Source organism: Cucumis sativus, chromosome 7 (assembly GCF_000004075.3).
Source record: "Cucumis sativus cultivar 9930 chromosome 7, Cucumber_9930_V3, whole genome shotgun sequence".
NCBI lineage: Eukaryota > Viridiplantae > Streptophyta > Magnoliopsida > Cucurbitales > Cucurbitaceae > Cucumis > Cucumis sativus.
In genome coordinates, this window is record NC_026661.2 from 8,460,073 (window position 1) to 8,477,317 (window position 17,245).

Below are 17,245 nucleotides of genomic sequence, written 5' to 3' on the forward strand. Positions count from 1 at the left end.
TTTGAAATATTGAGTTTTTTATTATGATTCAAATTACATGCATTTTGGGTACCAAACTTTGATTAATATTGGTCATCGTCTCGGAATCTAATAACACCCAGCCCTATAACTCTAACCTAAACCCCAAACACTCCACCACAAATCTCGAAATCACAAACCCCGAACCGATCCATGCACCCTAAACCCGAAATCTGAAATCGCAAACCATAAATCCTAAACTTTAACCCCTAAATCATACACCCCAAAGTACCCAAACCTCAAACCACAAACCTCAAACCTTAATCCCGAAACTCGAACCCAAAATCCTAACCACTAAGCCCTAAAGTACCCCTAACCCCGAACCCTAAATCTCAAACCTCGAACCTCGAACCTTGAACCTCGAACCCTGAACCAAAAACCACCAACCTCGAATCCTTGAAAAGTCTAAACCTCGAAACCCAAACCGCAAACCTTCCAACCCTCAAACCCCAACCCCAAACCCCCAACCCCTAAACTCCAAAACCCCAAACCTCAAAAGTTCGAAAAGTCTAAACCTCGAAACCCAACCCCTACCTCTCGAACCATCAAACCCTAAACCCTAAACCCTAAACCCTAAACCCTAAACCACAAAACCCCAAAACGACCAAACAATGCTTAAGTGTAAGTTCGTAACTCACAAACTAACAAAAAGATCAAAATGCGTGAAAAATGCACTTTGAGACATAAAATGACAACCAAGTATGCAAGTGAAACAAACTTAGTCTTAAACAAATCTAAAAAATTTTCAAACTGTGTTTAAGTATCACTTGAACTTTCAGAACGACCTAAGAATGTTTATTCGTAAGTTTGTCACTCATAACCTACCAAAAAATTCAAAAAGTACAGAAAAGAAAAAAAAACACTACAGGACCCAAAATGGCAACCAAGTGTGCAAGTGCAACAAACTTAGTTCCAAACCAACCTAAAAAGTGGTCAAGGCATGTCCAAGTATTACTTGGACTTTCAAAACGACCTAACAAAGCTCAAGTGTAAGTTGGTAACCCATAGCCTACAAAAAAGTTCAAAAAGTGTGAAAAGGGCACTTCAAGACCCAAAATGGCAACCAAGTGGGTAAGGTCAACAAACTTAGTTTCAAACCAACCTACAACGAGTTCAAAACGTGTCTCAGTATCACTTGAACTTTCAAAACGACCTAAAAAATCTTACGTGTAGGTTCGTAACTCATAACCTACCAAAAAAGTTCAACTAGTGTGAAAAAAGCACTACAAGACCCAAAATGGCAACCAAGTGTGCAAGTGCAAAAACTTAGTGCAAACAACCTAAAATGTGCTCAAAACGTGTCTAGGTATTACTTGAGTTTTCAAAACGACCTAGCAAATCCTAAGTGTAAGTTGTAACTCATAATCTACCAAAAAGGTTGAAAAAAGAATTTCAAGACCAAAAATGACAACCAAGTGTAAGTGCAACAAACACAATCTAGCCTAAAATGTAATCAAAACGTGTGTAAGCATCACTTGAATTTTCAAAACGACCAAACAATGCTTAAAGTGTAAGTTTGTAACTCACAACCTACCAAAATTTCAAAAAGTGTGAAAAAAGTACTTCAAGACCCAAAACGGCAACGAAGTATCTAAGTGCAACGAACTTAGTTTCAAGCCATCCAGAGTTCAAAACGTGTCTAAGCTTTCAAACCGACCAAACAATACTCAAGCGTAAGTTCGTAACTCACAACCTACAAAAATTTCAAAAAGTGTGAAAAACAAACACTTCAAGACCCAACATGTCAACCAAATGTGTAACAAACTTAGTTCCAAACAAACACAACATGTGTTTAAAACGACCTAACAATGCTTAAGTGTAAGTTCGTAACTCATAAACTAACAAAAAGTTCAAAATGCTTGTGAAACAAGTATGCAAGTGAAACAAACTTAGTCTTAAACAAATCTAAAAAAATTTCAAACCGTGTTTAAGTATCACTTGAACTTTCAGAACAACCTAAGAATGTTTATTTGTAAGTTCGTCACTCATAACCTACCAAAAAATTCAAAAAGTATGGAAAAAAAAAACACTCGAGGATCCAAAATGGCAACCAAGTGTGCAAGTGCAACAAACTTAGTTCCAAACCAACCTAAAAAGTGTCAAGGCGTGTATAAGTATCACTTGGACTTTCAAAATGATCTAACAAAGCTTAAGTGTAAGTTGGTAACCCATAGCCTACCAAAAAGTTCAAAAAGTGTGAAAACAGCACGTCAAGACCCAAAATGGCAACCAAGTGGGTAAGGTCAATAAACTTAGCTTCAAACCAACCTAAAACGAGTTCAAAACGTGTCTAAGTATCACTTGAACTTTCAAAAGGATCTAAAAAAGCTTATGTGTAGGTTCGTAACTCATAAGCTACCAAAAAGTTCAAAAAGTGTGAAAAGAGCACTTGAAGACCCAAAATGACAACCAAGTATGTAAGTGCAACAAACTCAATCTAACCTAAAATGTATTCAAAACGTGTGTAAGTATCACTTGAATTTTCAAAACGACCAAACAATGCTTAAGTATAAGTTTGTAACTCACAACCTACCAAAATTTCAAAAAGTGTGAAAAAAGCACTTCATGACCCAAAATGGCAACCAAGTGCACAAGTGCAACAAACTTAGTTCCAAACCAACCTAAAAAGTGGTCAAGGTGTGTCTAAGTATCACTTGGACTTTCAAAACGATCTAGCAAAGCTTAAGTGTAAGTTGGTAATGATAGAACTAAGACATGCACAGCGGAAAAAAGAATCGAATTTCTACCCTAATTGCCACAATTAACATGTAACCCTAAACTAATCAAGTTAGGGTTTTAGGAAATATTATCTTTGAAGCTTTCAAAAAACTTTGATACCTTCTTGTCAATTCAAACCGAGACCACCACTAGTACTCAACTACTATCCTCTTGGACAAAGAACCGGGTTGTGGGACCCAATTTGGTGTAGAAAGAAATGGAGATAAAATGGAATTGGAAGGTAGAAATTTTTTTCTTTTGTTGAGATGTTGGAGGATAATAAAAAAGGCAAAAGTCTTCAACAATTTGAAAACTCCCCTATTTATAACCTAATTACATGCAAAAATGCATGTATATTAATGTTGCCAAATCTCAACACCTAATGTTCCACTAACAATTAGTGGAACTTAGTGGGCTAGGTGTCTATATCTCATATAGCCACATATCCCACTAAGAGTTAGTGGGATTATCCAACAAAAATGTTGGATTTTCTCACTAACTTAGTCCAAGGGTAAAATGGTCATTAGATATTTCAAGTCAAAAGTCAAACTTTGACTTTTCTTAGTCAAAAGTCAATATTTTGACTTTTTACCATTTTGTCCGTCTTGACTAATTCCAACCTCCCGAGCATGAATCCGCATTCATTTTTCCAAAATTCAAATCACATTTGAATATAAGGTCGGTCAAAGTTTGACTTTTCAAAGTCAAAAGTCAACATTTTGACTTTTTACTATTTTTGACTAATTCCATCAATTCCGAGCTTCTTAGTATGAATCTGCATTCATACTTATAGTATGTAAAACATAAAGCTCTATTTCTAATTAGAAGACTGACGACTATATCACTATATTTGTCGGTTTCTCTTTCTTCTTCCAATTCGAACAATTCGACTTATTTCATCACACTGTTCTAAGTTTAATCCATATGAGCTAGCAGGGGAACCTAATGGACCTATAGATCATGGGCTCCAACGATTCAAGATTAACTAGCTAAACTCTTTTTAACCGAGTTAATCAACATTCGTTAACTAACGGGTCATTCCACTAAAGTCCCGTAGTTGCACTCCCCTCACTATAGATATATTTGTGTCCATTTGATAAAACCATAATCAGTAAGTTAATTGTTCACAGGTTGAAGACATTAGAGTATAAAGTGTAATTAAGCATATACTTTGTTAACTCAAAGGAACAATTGATATAAGTTTGTTTTATTCAAATAAATCAAATTTTGATTTTGGTTTTGTAGATTCTTGATATTTATATGGTCAAACAGGTTATCTATTCACTTGTGAAAGAACTGCTATATCATGACAATCAGTGAAACATATTCATAACAGTCACTTCCTCAAATCATGCTAAAATTTTTGCAATGCACAAGGTTAGTCAAGAATTTGTAAAGCTAAAATCAATGACTCAACACATTCGGAGAACGTTGTGACTTGTGTTCGAGTAGAAACCTTTCAATGATGTTATACGAAGACAAGACGACATGTATAACTCAATTAAAATGAGAGTATATTAAAAGTGGTAGAAGAAAGCATATTTCACCCAAACTTTTCTACACACATGATCTTGAAAAAAATGGTGACATCACACAACAATAAATTTGTTCAAAGAATAACCTGCAAACTTATTTACAAAATCATTACTTATTGCAACCTTTTGAAAAATTGGTGCACAACGTTGAAATGTAGTGACTTAGAGATTTCACGTGATGTTTTCATGAAGGGAGAATAAATTATATTTTTGTAAGTGTATGATTTATATGAAATATGTATTTTTTTTCCTTTATTAGGATTTTTTTTCATTAGGTCTTTTTAAGTAAGATTAACGTGGCATATTTTATATATGTAATAGACATTTAAAGAGAAGTATTATAAATAATATTAAAATAGATGCTCATTATGCTTAGTGTTCATTGCCACGTGTCATTCCTCTTTCACGCTCAACTTCTTTATCATGTGTTGGACAATATTAAAGTGGCCATGCAATTCACCTTTGTTTGTCAAATTGCCTACAAATAGTTTCATTTGATGTGTTTGGTAAGAGACGGAGAAAATTTCCAAATAAATTGGAGAAAGTGAAACTTTTTTAGATTTTATAATTTATTTATTTTCTTTCTTTATTTATATATTATATATTCTTGCTTTTTGTGTTTGGTGATGCCTCATTTTAACAACATTCTTCATATCTTAGAAACTCTTAGAAAAGAATAATTTCATTTCAACCATTTTGAGTTGATTTAAAAAGTAAAAATTTAAAATTAAATAAATAACAAAAGGAGTGAAAATAGTAATTTTCATGAAGAAAAAAGTTAAAATAATAGTTATTAGTCATTTGTTTAAAACTCAATCACTAGTTTGATTAAAAACGAAAATCATTCACTCATAAAATTTGAGGTGACTCTTACCTTTGGGAGGAAATTATTTTAAATTATAAAAATACTAAAAATGTTTTATAAATATAAAAAAAATATTATAATTTATCTATAATAAACCACGATGGATCGAAATAAACTACTATCTATATCTATTATAATATGATAAACACATATAATAGTTTATCTTGATCTATCGTGATTCATCGTAAATAAATTGTGATATTTTTAAATATTATGGTCCATTTTACTATATTTGAAGATGGTGTTTAGTTTATATTATTAAGCATGAGTGTCTTAGCTATGTTATTAAACGTTTGTTTTCTCCATTGATATTCTTATACATTTGACTGTGACTTTAAAGGTGAATTGATATTTTTATTTTATTGTAAAAAAATTCATAATTAGAAATAATTTTTTTTTTACTGATGTGAATTTTTTTAATATTCTTCTAGAAAATATCCATAGAGCTCAAATTTTGATTGATGATTAGATTGGTAAGTTAATCGTGCTAAAAAATCTACGATTTCAAATATGTATAAGGTGGTAAAAGCAATTTTCTATAGAACAATTTAAAAGTCATTTTCTGTTCAACATTTTTGGTCCTTCACTATTTTGATACCTTTTTTATTAAAAAATAAAATTTGTCGTAAGCATTTTACTTCACCTTCGTCCTCAACATATTTGAAGCTTAATGCTTAAACTCCTTCAATATATTATGTTAAATGAATTAACAAAATTTTAATATTAGAGATTAAAGTAAGAAGAATGATTAGGTGTATTTGTTAGACATATTTAAACAATAATACTTATAATTAAGGTGTAGATCATATATGTGAATTAATAATTTATTGCATTCACTCCAAGAAAAACTCTCTACTACGATAGTTATTTATATCACAAAATAGATGGAGAAAAAAAAACTGTCACAAAAAGAGAAAAAACGCATTTTTTATGGAAAAGAGTGGAATTTTTCTGATATTACTTTTTGCGACAGTTGTTTGATGTTAACATAAATAAAATAATAATATATTTAATATATTTAATATATTAAAAAGTAAAATTTTAATTAGGATTAAATTATTCACTCCCGTCTCTTCACTCCACCGCCATTCCATTCGCACCCGTTTCTCCTTTCTTCGTTATCATCTTCACCATAGAACCCTGAAAATCCAACCTCAACCCCATTCTTCTCCTTCTCCATCTCCATGAACTTTCTTCTCAGCGATGGAGACCCACGGCGACGTCAAATCTAAACATTTCGAAAGACAACGACCCATACTCGTTTTTAAAGATTTCAAACACAAGTTAGTGTTTAATACCTTTCACTTTTGTGTATTTCCCTTTTCTGAGTTTAATAAGTAGGTGTAAGAAATCAAACAAAACCAATTTGTGAATAGTTTCTCACATTTTCATTCACCCTCCCCATATATATGTGATCTATGTCTCTGATTGTTTCCTCAGAAAATCTTAATAATGGTATTGCTTATGGTAGATCAAGGAATCTTTGAAAGTTAGAGAGTGGGTGGTAAGTGGAAAAAAAATTTGAGTATGGAAGGTGTTTGCGAAAATGCCTAAGAGAGAAAAACAAAGTTTTTTAGGATGTGGACATTACATGTAAATTTGGTTTCTGCTTATTTGAACATTACATGTGATTATTTAATTAAGGTCATCGGTTCCTAATTGAGTATATACTAAATGGGTAGAAACATAATAGATTGATTTAGATTTAATGAGAACTATCATTGAACTAATATATAATAAAACTAAGGTCTATGGTTTTCAGCATACCAAAACAATAAACACTTAGTCTTTCTTGCATCTTATTAAGAAAAAGATTTCGCTAAGTGCATTCAGAGCTTTTGATGAAAAAGACAATAGTCATTTTATAGTCATCATCAATACTTTAATAAACTAGTATGTCTTTTTATTGTTGACATTTTGAAATAGATGATCTAGGTTATTGTATTATATGGATGTAAAGTAATTTATGCTAACAAGATCATCTCCGTTCTATGTCTCCATCACATAAAATAAAATTAAAAAATTACTTAAAAATCGGTGAATAAGTGTATTTAGGAGGCACTCAAAAAAAAAAAATCTAAATAAACACATTTTTAAGAGCTTATGAGTAAAGCTAATAAATTTAGAAGGTTTGAAGACCCAAATAGAATATGATTGAAAGTTGTAGGAACTAAATAGAATTTAAAGCATGAATATTAAATTCTTATGTCAAATTTTGAATCCAAAAATTGTGTTCCGTTCAACGAACGAAGCCCCACTCATTTTCCCGGAAAAGTACCGATCCGTCGCCGCCGGGATAATTTCTTCTTGATTCCGTGAATTTCGCCTGTTATCTCTTTCATTTCTACTGGAATATTTCATTGACTTCAACCAATTTCAAGCTGCTCAGTCGGCTTTCTTGTTTCTTAATCAAATTAGGGGTTTGAATTTCGTCGATTTTCATTATCTATCATGGGGGACTTAAAGATTCATAGAGCATCTGAAAAGCCCAATCTAGATTGGGAAGCATCACTCAAGCAGTATGAAAACGTAATGGCTTCAGAATCAGAAGCACTTAAAGTGAAAGCCACAATCAAATTAGCCCAACTCTCCAAAATTGCCCCGGAAAATATTTTGAAGAGTGTTATACCCATTATTGCTAAGCCTCTCGAAGATAACCCCACCAATAATGCAAGCCAATCCATGAGAGCCGCTGCTGCATATTGTCTAAGATGTATATCTTGTCGAGGTGATGGTACGTTGGCAACGGCGGTAGGTCATTCCGGCGCTTTAGAATCTTTGGTCAAGTCATTGCTACATTCTAGTGGTTGTTTTTGTAAGATTCTAGTGAAATGTATTTGGAGCATTGTTACTTTTGATCAAAGTAGTCGTGTGATTATAGCAAGAAATGGGGGTTTGGAAGTTATTATTTGTATGCTTGTTTTGGTAATTGATGGGACTAGGAGATATTTACTGGAGATTTTGAGTGCTATGGCACTACTGAGAGAGGTTAGGAAGGCCCTTATTAGATCAAGAGGCCTCCCTTTTCTTGTGCAAGCTGCTAGATTTGGCTGCATGGCTTCCAGAGAAAGAGCTTGTGAAGCAATTGGGTTAATTGCAATTACAAAACGTGGAAGAAACAAACTTGTTGAGTTGGGAGTGGTTCCAGTGCTTATTGAGCTACTTCGTGAAGGAGATTATGTGACAAAATTGGTGGCTGGTAATACCCTTGGAATAGTTTCAGCTCATCTGGCCTATATTAGGCCTGTTGCACAAGCTGGGGCTATCCCGTTATTTGCTGATCTTCTTCAGTGGTCTGATCCTATTTGTAAGGAGATTGCAGAGGATGTATTCTGTTTGTTAGCTGTTGCTGAAACGAATGCAGTTGTAATTTTTGATCATCTAGTGAAAGTTCTTAAAGAAGGTGATGATAGAGGAAAGGCAGCAGCTGCTGATGTATTGAGGATTCTTTCTAGCTATAAATACTCCATATCAGTTGTGCAGAATTCGGGTGCAATTCCAGTTTTGGTGGATCTATTACACGATGGGAATCACGAAGTGAGGGAAAAAGTCTCTGGAGCTATAGCACGATTAAGTTGTTATGAGACAGACAGGGTTGCACTTGCTGATGCAGGGGCAATCCAAGGACTAATAGGGCTATTGCAAGATGACTTAGAAAAAGTGAAACTTAATGTTACTGAGGCCGTTACAAGTTTTTCTAAAGACCCCTTATACTGTACTAGAGTAGCTGAAGCTATCAGCACTCCTGCTTTCCAGAATTTGCAGGAAAGAATAACTCATATTCGTGCTGCTGAATGGCAAAGCATGGTGTCTGTGCATCAATTGGGAATCAACCAATTTACATTTGATCTGGATCTTCTGTAACTTTTTGTGGTACTTTTTTTCGTATGTCCCTTGTAATCTAAGAAGCATGCTATTAAACCAAACATAAGATGTGAATACAAACTTAGATAGATGCATGCGCTTTATTTTCTCGAATATAGAATTAGGACGTAAACATTTTATAAACACATTTATGAATATCATATTTTGATGTTTTCATGCTCAAGCATTTACATTTAAAACATAACCTGAAAGAAATAAACCATACGTCTTTGAGTGTATGAAATTGATAACATTGTTGAAACGATGGAATGTAACTTCTTGCGACAAATATTCATGTAGAAGATCTGAAACCTAAAATGTAAGAACTTACTTCTAGATTACTCAATATTTTATATAAAGAAAATGTCGTTAAAAGAAAATTATACACTTAAGCATGCCTCTGATTATTTGAATCTGTAGCTCTTGGTTTTATATCATTTAAATTTTTTAGTTCAACAATTGGGGGTGAGCTAAACTCTTAACTTTGAGATGGTGATTAGTGTCTTATGCACTAAACTCCATTTTAATTTGGCTGTGTAATCTTTGTTTTGGAAATATATCTTTCTTTTGGGCATTTCTATGAAGATTCGTTAGAATGCAGCTAGTGATAATTATTGCCCTTGATCCCTTTATTTTGGATGTGTGCTTTTCTGTTAATTACATTATTTTCTAGTCGTATTGTAACCTATCTCACTCTCTGTTAAAAACATAAGTTTTATCATATATTATTCAACTTCAACTTGCGAGAAATTCTCATGATTGAGAGAGTTGGGACCTGGCGTCTCTTTCATAAGTCATTCATGCCGTGATCCTTAGTCATTGGATTGAGGACAAGAGGGTTTGGGTGTTGTACACTTTTGATGTTTTTATCTGCAGCTTCACTTTCTCTATCTCAATTTTCTCTTCCTTGATTAATAGCCTTCATCTCGTTTTGATGATTTAGATTTTGAATGTTCCAAGAAAGATGAAGTTCTTTTTGAGTTGTGGTCCATGGTCGAATTAAAACTGTGATCACTATTTAGAGGTTTATCTTTTGTTTGTTTCTCTAAGTGGACCATGTTGTGTAGGAAAAAAAGATTAAAGTTATATTTTATTGCGGCACAACTCTTTTTCCGGCCCAATATGGGGCAGATGCTTGCAATTGTTGGGGTTCAACCTCACCTTTAATTTGGAATTTAGCGGGTTATTGGAAGAATGAGGAAATTTTCTTGGCAAACAAATTTGTTCATTTTGTGGTGTATTAAACTGCAGAAATAGGAACATTTATTTAGAACATGTAATATTGAGATCAAGGAGATTGTGAAGCTAAGCATTTCACTATATCAGTGCCTTCACTTGGGCTTTGTTTGCTATTTTCTCCCATAATATTCTTCTTTTCTATTTTGATTATTGTTGTTTATTTGATCGTTAACGTTTCTATTTGTAAGGGTGGGTTTGAAGTTCTTACCGTTTGTTTGCTCTGTATAACCCAGGTCCCCTCTATTTGCTACATTTCGTTTACCATCAAGAAGTAAATTGATTTTGGAGTTTCATTTTCTTACATTTAAAAATATGTGGAAAGAAAACCTACTGAGCTTAAAAAGAAGGATCTCCAAGTAGAGATTTTGTTGGAGAGGTAATAGTTGCGTGAATATTTTGGGCAGAGCTAAAGAGAGAAGTTGCAAAAAAATATGTCCCCAATATTTGAGGGCTCCTTATATTCATTTTGAAAAGTTTCATGTATACTCCCTAGCCAAACCCTCAACTGCTTTTACAGGACCAGATTAAAGAACTCCAGCTTGTTTTCCTTCTAAAAACAATTCCACAATTAATTAAGTCAAGCTGTTCTATTCTGAAAATCATGTCCTCTTAATTTTAGATGTGCTAAAAGGCCTCCACCATAAGCTTCTCCAGATGTGCCAAGTAAAGATCAAACGGCTGGCATTTTCCATCTGTGAAACAGAGGATATTTCATATTGCAGTGTGGGTAGAGACCGCCGTGACTTGAGATAATTCTTGCTTGTAACCAGTGATTTGTTCTCAATACTTAAAGAAGAGTAGTCTAGAGGATTACTTTCACCCTTCTATGGTATTAGGGCATTTACCTTTCCGTAGAGCCTTGAACGATGCCTTTGGTGCAGGGTGATCTGCAGTTAGCATGCTGAGAAGAGACTTGCAATTTAGAATACCTGAAGGATCTATTTTACTAACTATTTGGTGCTTCATACTTCGATAAGAAAATTTTTCCTCACTTGAAAGAGGTGTGTCCATTCCACTATTTAAAGTAATTTGGAGTCCCTGTGATTGTAGTGTTGGTCGACACTGTCAAACTGAAGAGTTTTTGCTGCCTATCTTTGCATAATCTTACAGTTGAAGTCTTTTCCAACTTTGAAGGTGGAAATCTCAATCAGATTGTGAAAGTTTCAAAATATGCATCCATAAGATGCAGCTTCTGGCTTACTTCTTTTTATATCTTTGCACCCAAAGCCTTAACTCACTACTTAACATTCACAACTTCTCATGACATAAGAAATCATGCTCTAGAAGCTATTTGGTAAGAGAGGCATTTGTGAGTCTGCGACTGGCATATTATCAGTACTCAAAGCTCCTGGTTCTTAAGAAGGGAACCAATCTAGTAACTAATATGATGCCATCAAGGTATAGTCATCTCACATGGGAAATATCTCAAAATTTTATTGATTTCTTCAGCCAAAGTAATAAGTTAAAACAGCCTAAGAAACCGGAAACAGTAATTTGAGAGTCTAACAACAAAGGATTAGATCAAGGTGAACTTTTCTCTAGCAGAAGTATAAATTTTCTTCCATTCCTGAAATTTTTTTGGGATTTTTCCCATGTGTGATCCAAAAATCTCTCGAGTTGCCGCTTAAAAGTAAACCCAAATAGTCTAGAGGCCAACCCTCCACTGCACAACAGAAAGTATCTGCCACAGAAGCTCTTTATTATTGAACCCACCTTTATAATTATTTAAGTTGACTCTCTAACCGGATAGCTAACTTGCTCTGTCAGTTAAACCTACTGTATCATCCACAATATGCAGAGTTTAATGATCATGTTATCACTTGCTATTCAAACCCTCTGTATGAAGTGGGAGGTTTTTAGTTGAGTCCTCGTATCCTACTGTTATCTCCAAGTTGAGTAATAATTCAGCAGGACATCTTAACTATAGTTGCACTTTGTGACACAAGCATAAGATATGAAAAAGATAAAAGGTCCCTCCCTCCCCCTACCCAATACCAATAGCATAGGTTTTGATTGATAATGAAATTTTATGATTTATACTGATGTTCAGGTTTTCAGCTGAATTTGCGTGAGACTTTAAATCACAGTTTCTTATTTTGGCTGATAGCCTCTTAACCTCTTGCTAGCATGGCAAGTAAGTCTCTTGAACCTTCCTTAAATGAAAGGATATGTACCAGGTAGTATTCAAATACATTTCTAAAATGGGACTGCAGGGTTTAACTCGATTAGTTGGATGGTTAAAATCCCTTCAAAGTTGATTTTATAAAGGAGCCCTACAGTCAGGACACAGGAAGCTTCTATAATGTACCTGCTTCTTTCATTTGGTAATAGAAAAAACATATTGGAAAATAATGTAGTTTTTTCACTTGACTGCAGTTCCATGGAAGGTTAAACTATGGTAAAGGCTCATAAGAGTTTGTGCTACTTCTTTAAAAAATAAAAATATCTCTTGCTCTGCGAAAAGGGGTTTGAAGATCAGATATTATTTCTCTTTGTTTTGTTTGTTTAGCTCATGCTGCATCAGCTGCTGGAAGCTTTTGGGATGCATTATGTGAAGACTGCAAATGTACCATCTCTGACGTGTCGTGTGGTCCTTTGTTCTAAGACGTGGCTGAAGTTGTTTGAATACCATTAAGAGTATTTTGTAGGAAATTTAGATGGAAAGAAATAGTTCATTTCTAGTGTTTCTTGCTTCTAATTACTATGTTCTTTAAATTGACTTCTGAAATTATATTCATTGTTTTATCCTTGCCAATTGGGATGCATTTTTATAGACTTCTTGGCTGCAACAGATGTCTATCTTCCTCTTTAGTATTACATCATTTCTTTGTAATGTATGTATTATTGCCTTGTCCCAGAAAAGTAATAATCTTGTATACAAAACTGTTTTGTTGTTAATAGGCCATAGTTTATGAAGTTTGAAGTTGAGAAGTTCTAAATGTGATAAGGTATGTGTTTGAATCCTGCAAAAGAAAAGTTCCAAGTTTTTAGTATTTGAATCTGTATAATTTATGTATTTGGTTTGCTAACTTAGTTAGGACTTGGCATAAATAGCAAATGCATTCATTGTCATTGACACAAAACCAACAAACTTTCTCCAAGCTATTTACAAACCTTAGAGACTAAAGACAGTCATCAAAAGTTAAAACATTCTTCATGGGAGAGGGATAAAATCATCTTATTTGATTAGATGACATAAGTTTTTTCCACCTCTTCTCATATATCTGAATGATTTTTCAGTTCTTTTGTCAGATCTCCATCCCTAAAGTTCAAGAAGAAGAGAAAAAAACAATGTCCATAGAAACGAAAGGAGAAGAAAAGAAGGGTTGGCACCATAACTACTGCCATTTTATAGAGAGAGTTTCTGTTTGGAATTTGGTTTGTGTTTGCAGGCTTCTGACTCCATCCGCAGGCGTTTTACTGTAACGCAACCACTTTGTTGGCCGTCCCCCCACAGCAGTGTAGTATCAGAGCAGGCTGCGGATTTGTGAATATGCCATGGAAGTAGCTGCCACAGCTTCTAATGGCATCCTAGGAGGAGTCGTACACTCACTTGCATGCAATCCCCAAATCTACACTGTTTCATCACCTAAGCTTTCTTTATATATATTCTGTTTTGATTCTCTATAATTATATGGCAATCATAGTATCTCCATGTTTAGATCTCTCCAACTGTTTTATGTTGATTATGACAACTGTTGAATGTCGATTATGACACAGATGAAGTGAGAGAGAATGGGGGAAATCTATTGATTTTACTCTCTTACACTTCTCTCTTTATTATTTATGAATATTAAATATTTGTCTAACTTGCTTACGCCTATTTCATCTAATTATTTTGTCAAACAACATTTTATGCCTAGAAAATTTAATTTAAATTTTCTAGGCCTGTTTTTGTTTTCTCTTATGATTCTCCTATATATATACATATAGTATTTCTGTTTGTCCGAAAAGGATTAGTTGTACACATCTTTTACTTACAATATAGTTAATCACGTTGTCTTCAAGTACTTGAGGTTGAAACCAAATACATTTTTTTCTTGGTACACTTTTTTGTATGGCTCAGCTCAGGAGATTTAAGGATGCATTTGGTAGGATTTTTAAGGTTGGAAACAATTAATTGATTTCACTCCTAAATTTTATTTCACCAAATAAGGAAAGCAAATATTGATTTCACTCGTAAATTTTATTTCACCAAATAAGAAAAGCAAATATTAATTTTAGGGTTGATATGATTGAACCACCAAATAGAAGATGCATTTTGTCAACAGATAGTAAATATTAACTATTTCGAGTCTTTCTTTTCATACTTTCATAAATTCATAATCTTTAATTTTCATTTAGGGATGACTTTCACTAATTTATATACCTATTTTGAACTTTGGCTTTACACGTCACAATTTATATTGGCAATCCAACTTTCTCTCGTTTTTAACCAAATATAATATAAGAATATACATAATAGTTTTAATAGTATCAAGATTTTCAAAAATGAAATTTGATTAGTTCACAAATCAACTAATGAATAGAGTGCAAAAAAAAAAATACAATAATAAAAAGTAAAGAATAACTTTACCAAAACTTACAAAATTTTAACAAAAATGTAGTATTTAAATGTTCTTTTTCTTTGAAAATTTGTATCATACATGTGTTTTCTAATTCATTGAAAGCATATTGAAATAAGTTTCTTTAACAATTTGTTAAATAAAACTTACGAGAGGATACAAATTGGAACTTTTCAAGTCTTAAAGGTTAAGATTGCAATACTTATCAAAGTTTTGTGTTACAATTTGATAAAATGAAAAGATCATGCTATAACTTTACTAACTTAAACAGTAAAAATGGTTTCTTTTTTCTTTTCGTTTCTAAAAATGAGAATGAGAATTCGATGAGTGTATTTATAATCAATTAATTAGTTAGAATTAATGTATTAACATAAATTAGATTTCGCACAATCTGGTTCATTATAAAAAATTTCTAAATTACATACGTAATTACTTTTAACCTGCAACATATTCTCAAAGTTTAAAATTTTAAAATAACATTTATAATTGTTTCCATAAAAAAATTCCCTTTGCCAAAAAGAAAAAAATCATAAGGTCTAGAGACCTTTAACTTGTTTGAAAATAATAATAACAATAAGTGCACAAATATAATTTATTTGGTATAATCCAATGGAACGATACAATTCTAAATTTACCTATAAAGAAACTATATGATTGGAATATAGCTTGAATCAAACATTTGGGTGCAATTAATCACATTGTCATTGTTAAAAAGAGAAAGCTATGATGATTTTGTTTGGAAATGAGTCTCTCACAAATGCACAAACTATTTGTAGACAATAAAAAGTGTATGTTACAATGAATCATTTAATTTTCCTTTTATTTTTTTTTATGGAATTGGAAAATGTTGAAAGTTATTATTGTTTTTTATTAAAATGTTAAAAAGCTTCCTATTCATCTTAAAATGTGTCTCAACTTTAATGCTGACCGTTACATTAAGATGAAAAGAAATGGGTATGCTTATTAAAATGAAAATGGGGTTTAATGCCTTTCATCAAAAAAATTATAAAAACCTAGAGATAAAATAAAATTAAAACACATTTTTTAAAATAACAAAATATTGAAATTATTTACAACTTTACAGTAAAATTAAAAAGAAAAAAGTGGTAGAATTTTGTTGGTGAGAATGAAAGGGTAAGGAGAGAGAAAATTTGGAGAGATAATAAGGAGAATTTAGGAATTATATAATAAAAGTTTGGACAAAATGGTCCAAAAAAAGAAATTAATTTAAGTCGGTGAAGAAAAAGGTATAAATAAAAACGTAGTTTAAGAAAGATGTGGATAGCGACAAAAAATAAGAAAACTCATAGACTCATAGGTAATTTCCAAATTCACTCCAAACTAACAAACATTAATATCTTCATATATATATATATATATATTTATATATCCCTTTGAACTTTTATGATACACAAACAAGTCAACCGAACTAACACAAAACAATGACTCACATCATCCCCCGCTTACGTAAACGATCAACAAAAGCATATGCATCAATTCTTTCTTTCAAATAGGAATATAGGGAATTATTTGAATTATTTGAGCATCCCATGCATACAGAATATATCAATTATTATTTGAGTCAATCAATATATGCCAATTCATAAATAATGCATCTACCTCCAGGTTAATACCTTCCAACTTTGAGTCATCCACGTAACTATAGACGCATGTTAGAGGTAGTGCTTATAAATAGTTCCATTTGACCTCTCGAGTAAATAATTTCTATAAAACAGACTCGTCATGCTTAGTTGAATTATTCACTCCTTATATTAACTTTAACTTAACCATAGACATGCATGTATTAATTACATTGGACCAAGGATCTGAATAGGTTGAAGAGAGCTGAAGGTCAAGCCCACCAAAGGCGTGAAGCAAAATCCAATAATGCAAGACGTTGATCCGAGTGCAAGGAACCTTGGACTTGTAAATAAAATTAACAAGTATAGTAAATGAAAAGAAGAAAGAAAGAATTTATTATAATGGATTATGTATTTAGGGAAGCAGTAAATAATAGAGAGAGTTTATATTGGAATGTGAGATCTGTTTTTGGGAGGGTAATTAAGAAAAGGAAAAGGGAAAAAGATGAGAAAGAAGTTGAAGGGGTGAAGTTAGAATCCAAGCAATGGAGGTGTGATAAAGTCAGAAGAAGACATGGAAGAAAAAAATAGAGTTAGAGAATAGAGAGAACTGTAGAAGAAGATGAATGCTTCAAAATATGGTGCAATGTGTAGTGGTGGATTTTGGAGGGTTTTGGAAGTTAGCTGTAAGAATATATCTTATAAAATGTGGGCCATTTTTTGTTCACTCATTGGTCAATGGACTCGTGGTGTTACAAACAACCTTCCAAACCCTACATTCCAACAAGGTATCATTGAGTTCTCTTTTCATTCCAACTATTCTACGACAAAACTCCCCCTCTCCTCTTTTCTTTTCTATGC

At 32.8% G+C, this 17,245-nt stretch overlaps 1 protein-coding gene across 6 annotated transcripts; it reads left to right on the forward strand.

Moving 5' to 3' along the window:
• The first annotated feature begins 6,199 nt into the window (after window positions 1-6,199).
• On the forward strand, window positions 6,200-14,048 carry LOC101212744. 6 transcript variants are annotated; one of them, XM_031888904.1, is made up of 3 exons: window positions 6,200-12,373; window positions 12,453-13,187; window positions 13,480-14,048. In XM_031888904.1, the coding sequence occupies exon 1, from the start codon at window positions 7,588-7,590 to the stop codon at window positions 8,998-9,000; it is 1,413 nt and encodes a 470-aa protein (XP_031744764.1). In that variant the 5' UTR covers window positions 6,200-7,587; the 3' UTR covers window positions 9,001-12,373; window positions 12,453-13,187; window positions 13,480-14,048. The 6 variants fall into 6 exon arrangements, with proteins under 6 accessions (XP_031744764.1, XP_031744768.1, XP_031744767.1 ...); XM_031888908.1 differs by having other exon boundaries at window positions 6,200-6,419; window positions 7,518-13,187; XM_031888907.1 differs by having other exon boundaries at window positions 6,200-6,419; window positions 7,526-13,187.
• Window positions 14,049-17,245: the final 3,197 nt, after the last annotated feature.